The 10,708-nt window shown below is 35.8% G+C and overlaps 1 protein-coding gene across 1 annotated transcript in view; it reads right to left on the bottom strand.

Moving 5' to 3' along the window:
* ANKIB1 (ankyrin repeat and IBR domain containing 1) overlaps window positions 1-4,559 on the bottom strand; it is a gene marked incomplete at its 5' end in the record, with an annotated part of 42,124 nt that extends 37,565 nt beyond the window's left edge. The window contains one exon of the mRNA XM_010165298.2: window positions 4,377-4,559. Coding sequence (XP_010163600.1) covers window positions 4,377-4,559 — 183 coding nt within the window. The remainder of the gene's footprint in view (window positions 1-4,376) is intronic.
* Window positions 4,560-10,708: the final 6,149 nt, after the last annotated feature.

Below are 10,708 nucleotides of genomic sequence, written 5' to 3' on the forward strand. Positions count from 1 at the left end.
ATTTTTGGATCCTGCGGTTTAAATCCTAATTTTATCTTTTTAAGTACTGAGGGAAGTATTTCTTAAGAATGTGTTTGAAACTACAGACATTTGTTTCATAAAATAATATGTGATCCCACAGAAGCTAAAAGAAAGGGAATTTTAGGCTGGCACTATTAAATAGCTTAATCTAGAAATTCCAGGTTTCACTTGGCTAGCAGCCAAACACAGCCGTTCGCTCACTCTCCCAGCCCCAGGGGATAGGGGAGAGAACTGGGGGGGCAAGGGTAAGGAGACTTGCAGGTTGAGATAAAAACACCACTTTATATGCCATTCCCAAAATATTTAGCATTTCCATTTTATATAGGGAAATACAGATTATGTGTGTGTTGGTACATTCTTTTCCTTCCAAACTGCATTTTTTGAAAACACACTTAACAATCATGTTCGTGTTTCAAAACCATCTTTAACTGCAGCCTCCAATTTGATCACTAAAAATGTTTGAGGTATTCTAGATGTAAAATAGCCATGTTGCTTTAAAAACATGCTTCAGGGACCAGTGTAGTAAAATGAGATTTTAAAAGGTTGGGTAACTGTATGATGGAAATGGATTTTATTCAGAAACCCTTGTGGCACAAGTTAACTGAACTGCGGGAAGATGGACAGCTCTTTGCTGTCAGGCTCTCGAACTTGAAACGTGGGTCTACTCAGCAATCTGTATTTCTTAACAGCTTGAGAGACTGTAATCAAAGAAAAGTATGTGTAAGTATGTAAAAGTATTACAAGTGTTTCAATTCTAAACATGAGCACTCACGTAATTCCTTGGTAATATTTCAAGATGAAGAACAACAGAAACTGGTTCTCAACATCAGAAAGGAAGTTTTGGTATTACTCTCAGTATACACGCTTAATTCAATGACACTGCATAGAGCACTACAAAAACCTTCTGCTCTGTATGAAAGAGAGGATTATTTTCTGTTGTAAACATGGCAGGTCTGGAAGGGAAGGTATTGTGTACTGTAATTCCAGATACTACTGTGCGTATCGTACACACTGCAGTTAAGCCCATTTGGCTGTTTTGCCTGGGATGAAATCCTCTTCATGGTTTTCAGATGTTTTATCTTTTCCACTAACCTTCATTCAAGAGACTAAATGACTTTGAAAATGTATTTCTTGATGTTCTGAAGTTTTTTAATTCTTTATTAATTAATTTTTGTGTTTTGGAAGGATGTTAAAGGGCATCACCAAACAAATACAATCTAAATCTTGAGTGCTATCACGTCATGTACAGGACAACCAGGCAATTGGCCCAGTCAGCATGGGTTTATGAAAGGCAGGTCCTGCTTGACTAACCTGATCTCCTTCTATGACCAGGTGACCCACTCAGTGGATGAGGGAAAAGCTGTGGATGCTGTCTACCTAGGCTTCAGTAAAGCCTTTGACACCATTTCCCACAGCATTCTCCTGCAGAAACTGGCTGTTCATGACTTGGTCAGGTATACTCTTTGCTGGGTAAAATACTGTCTGGATGGCCAGGCCCAAAGAGTTGTGGTGAACGGAGTTAAATCCAGTTGGTAGCTGGTCACAAGGGGTGTTCCCCAGGGCTCAGTGTTGGGACCAGCTCTGTTTAATATCTTTATCAATTATCTGGACGAGGGGATCACACCAAGTTGGGTGGGAGTGTTGATCTGCTTGACGCTAGGAAGGTTCTGCAGAGAGATCCGGACAGGCTGGAACGATGGGCTGAGGCCAACTGCATGAGGTTCAAGAAGGCCAAGTGCTGGGTCCTGCACTTGGGTCACAACAACCCCATGCAATGCTACAGGCTTGGGGAAGAGTGTCTGGAATTGATTGTCTCCCTGAACTCGGCACTGGTGAAGCTGCACCTTGAGTACTGTGTTCAGTTTTGGGCCCCTCACTACAAGAAAGACATTGAGGCACTGGAGCATGTCCAAAGAAGAGCAATGAAGCTGGTGAAGCAGCTGAGGGAACTGGGTTTATTTAGTCTGAAGAAAAGGAGGCTGAGGGAGACCTATGTTTAACATAAACAAGCATTTTGCATACTTGCTTCCCTCAGTGTTTAATATTAAAAAAAAAAATGAAATTGAGAGGAAAAAAAGTAGATTATCATCTCTGAGGGGCAATTTTATTGAAGGAAATGTGTTCTGGGGAAGGCTTTTGGATCACTTCTCATGCCCCATTAAGATAACAGCTGAAGGCATCACCATAGTCAGTGGTAAGTGCAGCTTTCACTACCCATTCCAGATATTTGTCCACAGACCTGGAGGATGAGAACATGTAGTCATTTGGATTGCTCTTCATTGCTAGTCTTTCTCAGGCTGTTTTTTTTTTAACTGGTTTTGGCCACTCTGGGGGCTAAGATTGAAAAATTAACTTCCCCAGGCTACATGCTCCTGGCATCTCTCTTGTGCTAGCACTTGTGCTGTTCCAGTTACACAAGACGTTAGAGAACTTAAACCACTGAAAAGTCACTAAGAAAGGGCAAAAAAAAAAAAAAAAAAAAGAAGGGAGCACATGAAGGCAGAATTGCTCTATGTGAAGCCCCAAGACCACCAATCAGTGTAGCAAACTCTTTAAGTCTTAAGTCAGACTCTTAAGTCTGAATCTTTAGAACATGTGGGAAAGCTGCCCTGGTACATCAGATGGATCTTTGACTGCGACCTACCTGCATTTCAGTTTTCATGCTCAACAATTTTGCTAAAAACAAGTCAAATGACTAACAGAACTGTATCTTTTAATAGTCTCAGTGAGGTTGCATCCAATTAACATAATATATTAAGATAATTATGTTTTACTCCAGTGCTTTGTAACTATCAAGTCTTTAAGCTGATTTGCTCTGAGCATCTACCTTGAACAGTCATGAGACATTATTTTCTTTTGCTGAAAATCCTGTTCAAGTGGTTCTTGATTTGCCCCACCCATATTTGTAAGTTCACTATTCTCTTAGCTGTGCTGGTGCATATGCCAGCAAACCCATGGTACAATTATGATAAAAATTATTCAGATTAAATAAAACAATTATGTATTACCACTCTGAAACTTTTTCTTCTTTTAAGCCAAATAGCATAACCATCCAAATAGTTCTACTTGTACAACCAAAGGAGTGGTAAACTGCAATTGTGGCAGGAAACTGCAGCAGCCTCTTAAAGTGGTTTTGCCAACAGAGTAAATATGATTTCAGACTCTTACAACAATTTAGGTGTCTCTTTATGGGAAAAGTGAGTTAACTAAAGTGAGTTAATTACATTTGTTATTTCAATGTACAATTCAAGTATATTAAACCTCATCTCAAAACCTCTCATCTAGGAATAAGTAATCTAATTAAGCTTGTTTATATTTGAACTTATTCAAGAAAATTAGCCAGAAAATGAATTGAACAGTACAAAGACTTTCTTACTTTCAAATAAAAGTGACCATATGTGGTATTTTTCAGGGAAACAATGTGATCTAAGCCTACTCACAGCTAAATTGAATGAATTTTCTTTTAAGTGTCATTAGGTCTTAAGTGTGCTAAACTAGTAAAAGGCAAGGCTGTGCTACTTTTGAAAAGAGTAGCCATAAAGAAATCTGTTGTCCTTTAATTTATATAGCATTACTGCATAATATTTACTGAATCATATAATTTATCTTTATATTCTTATTTAGAATTTTAGTTAATTAAAATCTGAAAATTGATGGGGGAGGAAACTTTTGCTCAGAATCTTTCTGGTCAAATTATCCTTATCAAATCACAGTCTTTTATAAGGCATACCAGAATTCAAGCAAATTTATGTCAGTGAATTGTCTCTCTCTTACAAAAACTGACTGCAAAATAACAACACCTGTTATTACCTGTTTTTCTTATAAGTTCTGGTATGCAGTAGCTTCAGGCATCATGTTATAAAACAAGAAAGTAAATGCACTGTTTTGAAATCCTGCACTACTCAGCTTGGTTTTGGTGACATTCAATCCAGTCTCAGTCTAGGAAGATCCACCAGAACACTTTCCCTATTCTATCCCACAGATTTTCTCCTTTTCAGAATTTCTCTTGCCCTCATTTTTAGACAGAAAGAAATAAAAATGTGTAAAAAAATAGTTTTAGAGAAAGTGTTCCCCAGCTTACTGGCCTTACTGTATTTCCTCCAGCCTGCAACACTTTTAAGACAGTCCACATAATTAAGTATACGAATGAAACTTCTCTTTAGTTTAGACAATGTATTTGTTACGTTCTCTGAGCTTAACTTGAAAGCTGTGAAGAGATGTGTTAAAATCAAATTGTTTACAAATACACAGTACAAATTAGAGTACCTACTGAAATTTTTTGCAGCATTTTGTCACAATGTAACTGCTACAAATATAAATGTGTAAAATAGCCCAAATTTAAAGTATTCTCTTACCTCTTTTTTGTCTAAAGCAGCATATTCAGCTTCAATGCTTTCAGCTTCAGGATCACGTGAAAATACCATTCGAGATTCCAGGTTAAGAGCCAGCTCTTTGTGGTGTTGTTTCTCTGCACAGTCACATGGAGTATCCTTATTTTCATTTTCTGCAAACAAATCTCCACCATGTTTTACTAGAAGCTGAAAAGTAAAATGACAAAGTAAACAGTTATTAATTGCCAGCTTTAATAATACCCTGAAGAAAATACATGTCAGTTAAGAAGAGAGTAAAAGAAATATGAACAAGGAAACAGAAAGAAGAGACAAATATAATAGCAATGGTCTTTGGGAAACAAAGATTCTCTACTGTTATTAAATAAATTACTGCTTGATTTTATATATAATTATACTTATATCCCCCATAATTCCATGGAACCACAAAATCTCAGAAATATGTTACAAGGCAATGCTGTACAATATGTCTCTGTTAGGTTTAAACACTAAAATTCTGCTCTATTGATATAGTCAGTGCTCCATAGAAAATGGAGCCTGAGGTCCTCAAGCACCTGGTGAAATGGAGCTAGAAATATCTTTAAATATTCTTTATATATGGGTGTAACTCCAACATTCTTCCCAGCACTGGTACACTGTTGGTGACAGAAAATGGGAGCTTCCTTGGGTAGGAGGAAAGATGGGGTACCAATTCACAGATAGCACATAATACTACTGGTATCTCTACCTTATTTTTGATGAGATGACAAAGGTGAAATGAAGTAATTCTAATACGGTCTAGTATTGTGCCATTTCACCAGCTAATTAACACTAATTGTGCTGGTCTCATTACCTTGCCAGGCCTGCCTCCTGCTATAAATTGATCCGATATAAGCAAGGACAACAAATGCCACAGATTTTAAAGGCCAACACTGGACCATTTTGCTGATTTATTATGACATCTTTATAACATGTGCTAAATTTCTTATAATGGAGCACGCAGGACAATCAATTACTACTAAAATGACTCATTTTTAAATAAAAATCTATAAACACTATTTTGCCTTCAGACCACGATGGCTGCAACATCACTATCCTGTATTTTAGCCAGGATATTTCAAAACTCAGCTTCTAATTTTTATACTTCTAAAAAATATAAATTTTCCCACAAATTATCTGTTCTCCACATAAACCTTTTAGAGCATGATCAGTCACTTCTTACTTTTCTCTTCAGCACACTGCATTTCCTTCACCTGTCACTGTAAAATACAGAATGTATTTTACAAACCTGGAATCATTCTTGTAGATTCTTTGGAAACTTTTCTCATATACTTCAGAATAAAAACAAATATAAACCCCAAAATACCACAAATCAGTGCAATAACAAGATTTAGTTCAGAAGATATTAGTGTCATTAAATATGACACCATATTTTAATTTCATAGCAGAGTATCAGGTAGAGATGCGGATAATTACCAAGATACACAGTCTACAGTTACCTTGTTCTACATAAACTTCTTAAAATTACCAAAACTTTGTTAACTTGAGTTTCACATTCTGCCTGTACATTTTAAACTCTAACAGAAATTTAGCTGAGGCAACTAAGACACCTTCTGAGGAAGAAAAAATAATAAATATACTTGAAATAACACTCCAGAGACCTATGCAGCTCAAAACCTAATCTGCAAGATGAGAAATATGCAAATCAACAAGTGTTTAATAATGATGATGCTGTATTTCTCTGGAAGCACGGTTAAAAAGGCTTGTGTCTTTTAAGTAATTAAAAGGAGATTAATAATTGAAATAATCACATGAATAATTTAATCCCCAAAATGCCATTTAATATGCCAAATATGCTGTGATAGATTGGAATATATCTGCATAAAATCAAATCTATTCAGCATGAATGTTAAGTCTTTTTTCTATTCAGTATTTTGAGGTAAGCACATTAGCTTTGCGTAAACTATCTTTAGCAATGGGTTCCACACAGCTCTTCTGCTCAGAGGAGAAATCTAACACATGTGAATGGAGTAGTATCAAGACTGTGGGTGTATCAATAACTAGTAGGTGGTTCACCCACAAGTGTCTATGTTGGTTTTTTCCTTTCCTTATGTAGGTGTGGTGGGGATAGGGGAAAATATCAGGCTGGGGTTTTCCTGAAAAGTTATGGAACATGGAGGAAATGATTAAAGGGGAATGCTGCTCTGAAGTGAGAGAAACAACCACAAAACTGGACAAAAGGTGCTCCTGGGGTTCTAAATAACCTTCAGTTTACTGGAGAGAGGGAAGATGACTTGAGGATTAGGCAATGCAGTTTTTTATCTCTTTTCATTTTGTTAAGAATTTTAATCCTCAAATACATCCAGGAACAACGAGATCATTGTTAAATAGTTTCATCAAGCTCTGTTTCAGGATTTTCATAATGTAGTGTTCCTCTTCATAATCCTATTCCAGTTGAAGGAGTTAGAAGGACTACAGACTATACTGGAGGACTTAAGGTATATCTCAGATACTAATCTTAGGATCCAAGATCCTCTACCCATGGTAGGGCACATAACAAAGTTTGAACTTGTGAGTGTACTCTATGTTTCTAATGTAGAAACCATTACTAGTTAAGATTACCTAACTGTGTCCAACCTCTGGCAAACAGCAATCCATGAGGATCAGACTGTAAATTCTTCAAATACAAATGAATGCAAATTAGAGTCAGAAATGGTTTAGTCAATTGAACAGTATATATTGTCATGACTTAACCCAGTTTATATAATTAAATGGGGAATTAGCAGTCTAGTAGCTGGATTCATCTAATTAATCATATCACAAACAGTGAGAAATAGAATGATAATTTGTGAAGAAACACAAGCCATGAACTTTCATGATGAGTTTAAAATCAATTGATTTTACAGTCTGCAGTTAAAAGCTGCAGTCCAGCTCCAGAACCACAATTTACTCTGCAGTGACCATGATTCTACCTGGCATTACAGTCTGCCTGGATCTTACTCGTTTTCTTCACGCTCTTGAACTTGAAACTTATGAACAACTGTGTCTACCTCCAATACCACTGCATAGCCCCATTTAGGGGCACGAAGGCAGAATGACGGAAGCAGAAGTCTCCTTGCTCAAATCCCTTGTGAATCTGAAGACTAAGTTACCTGAGGATCTCAAGATAGAGAGAGACAGAAGACAAAGAAATAAGAGTTTCTGTGGATAATGTAATTGTTCAGGGTTTGGTTTTTTTTTCAGTATATATTGATATGGGTTCAACTGCAAGCACTTTACAAACCAGTGTAATAGATACAGTATTTCACAAATGTGAGCAAGCAAGCTTGTAACTACCAGAAACTGAAATACTTGGAAACTGGTTACTAAACTTTTCTTTTATCTAACATTTCTTTACCAGAAGCAACAATTCTCATGTCAAATCATTTAATGTGAATGTTTTTTTGACAACTTTACTTAAAGAAGTCATTAAATACTAAATCCTGCTATCTCCCATTTTCTGATATGACATGCACATTTGTCCACTAATGTACAATAACATTTAAAACCGAATGGATCTTCTTGGGGGAGGCTAGATAGAAAAACTGTGACTGAAAATGCCTATAACCAGAATTTAACAGGCAGCTGGACCAAACAATTAGAAAAGACAGTAAGAAAAGTACACAGTCCTTTGCAATTAACATTTTTGTTTGCTTATCACAGCTAAAAATAATTAAAGATGACAATCAAGATAAAACCAGTATTAACATAGACCCAGGAGACAGCTTGATATTTGTTTACAAATCAATTGCATCAAAAGAGGCACTAAATTGATGATATAACCATATGAAAAAAGAAAGATTAATTCTAGTTGACAGGAAGAGCCAGGCAATATCTGTACGCCATGCAGTTACCATGTACATAATTAGCTCGGTCTGAGTATAATTCATTTAGCAAAGCCTGCATGATGAATTGCCCCCCTGGTGAAAATCGGTAAGCGTGCAAATAATTTCTAGGGACATGTTGAGGACAAACTGTTAGTGTGGAGCTTGCAGAGCTGTAACAACATGAGGCAGAAAAGAGTGAAGGTACGGGGACAAGATTCAGGCTGTGATACTGGAGGTGAAATATCAGCATCTAACAGCAGCATCCTGTTAACTCCTCTCAGTACTGAGTAAGGGACCAGAGAGAGGTTTAGGTTATAGCGCAGAAAGTGGCATAAGGAAGCTGTTTCCATTCATTACAAGCTCAGAAAACCAGAAAGGATGATCTTTATACTAACAGAATGAAAGAGTCTTGTCTATTGGAAATAAAAAGACACTATCTGAACTTTCAAAGAGGGAACTAATGAAAAACCAGAAGCCAAAAAAGAGCATCCAGTTCAAGATGGTGCACAGCTAAGGCAGGGAATTGAAATGACAAATTTTAAATGAGAATTTTCAGACAATACCAGGAAACTTGGCAGAATACAATCAGTATAACAAAGTAATACCACAGAACATATTATGTGAGAATCACAGAGACGTTCACAGTATTGGAAGGGTGGTGCTATTTACCTTTTTTTTTAAAAAAAAACCCCAAACTCAAAGATAAACAAACTAACTCTGTCAACAAACACCAGAATATCACAGTGGAATAAATTCTGAACTTAAACAAAAAAAAGCTTTTGGTGACCAAAACTGTAAAAATGAAAGTGACATGCTGATCAAGAATAAAAATGCTGCAAGGGTAGAAACCACAAAAATTAAGGAATTTCAGTCACTGCATCTCCCGAGTATACTGAGAAAATGCTATACTAATACATGATGCTTAAATTAAAATTTCAGACTACATAAGTGACTGAATAATAGAAAAAATAGTTACCAAACACACAAGAGGAGAAGCAACTCCTGACTTTGTCCAGAGTAGTCTACAAGACCTAATGCAAAAGGGTACCATCAAAGAGCCACTAAATAACAATTCCCAAAATGTACTTAGATTCATCATTCCTGCAGAAGTAGAAAAAACACAAATAATTCACTGACTACTTTCAAAAAGTGGTACTAAATAAAAGTGCGGAAAAAAAATTCTAGAAACATCAGAAGAATCTCTGAAGGTAGAAAAACAAGACAGAATCACATGAGAAATAAGAAGCTGAAGTTGTCTCCAGATGAAGAAAATGTAAAGAACAAAGTATGGAAAAGGTTAATGTAAAATCACAATAAAAAAGGTTCTAAATGTTTTTTTGGTATGTCAAGTGCTTCACAGGTCAGAATAAATAATTTTAAAACACCACAAAGTAAATTTGTCAATGTGTTTGTAAAGTTGGTTGCTGGACAAAGTGCAATAGCAATCTCAAATAACATAAAGCAAAAAAGTGGTATGAATTGTTGTGGAATCCAGATTCTCTGTGGACGTACCACACATGCCTTATGAAGGACACAAAAGAAAGTCTGTTTCAAATTGAAGTCTCAGCACAAGAGTTTCTAGAACAATCAGTAACCCAAATCCTAGTATAAATACTCAACACCAGATGATATTTATTCATGAGTCCTAATGGAATTAAAATATGAAATTTCTGAACTATTTATTACAATATGCAATTTATTGCCTAAATCTGTCATGGTGTAAGACTAGAAGGTGGTGATAATAATTAATTAGTTAAGTGTAGTCCCAATAAACACTGAGTTATACACAGAAGAAAACCTAAATTTCACATATAAATCCTGAACTCGGGATTAATCATTAGCATTCAAAATACAAATCTCGATGTTACAATAGACAGACTCATGAAAATGTTAGCTGTTTTTGCAAATGTTAGATATCTGTTCTTATGTTCTTTAAATTAAATTACCGGCACAATTAAATACTAGTCCTCATTAGTTGGTATAATTTAAAAATAAATTTGATGGGAGACCTTCGAAGTCATTATTCTTCTCAATCACTCATTACTATCCACTACTTTCACAAACATTAAAGTAATTTTTAATTTGTAAAAACGTAATTGTATTTAAATATGTTAGCACGTATGTATGGCATCCTCTAAAAAAGCTGGGCATTGTAAATTAAAAACATCAAAACTGTTCTTAAAACATAGACAGAATTTCCCAGTCTCAGTTACAGGGCAAAATAAAAAGAGCTCTAATTTTCCCTCAGACCGTTATTTCACTTCTCTTTACACATATAAGTATGCCTATGGCTACCTTTAAGCTTTTCCTCCAGTTTTACAATCTTGTAATTGTTTCAAATTTTTATAAGCCCACACAAGTCTTTTTCATGCTGAGGAATTTATGTTATGAAGTTAATGTATATGTAATCCAGTTTTTCCATTGTTCTCCACAGACAGTGTATGTTTCAGGCTGTTTATCTTTGAATTTTTCACAGAATCACAGAATCACAGA

The sequence above is a fragment of the Antrostomus carolinensis genome, unplaced genomic scaffold (assembly GCF_000700745.2).
Source record: "Antrostomus carolinensis isolate BGI_N321 unplaced genomic scaffold, ASM70074v2 scaffold3113, whole genome shotgun sequence".
Lineage (NCBI taxonomy): Eukaryota > Metazoa > Chordata > Aves > Caprimulgiformes > Caprimulgidae > Antrostomus > Antrostomus carolinensis.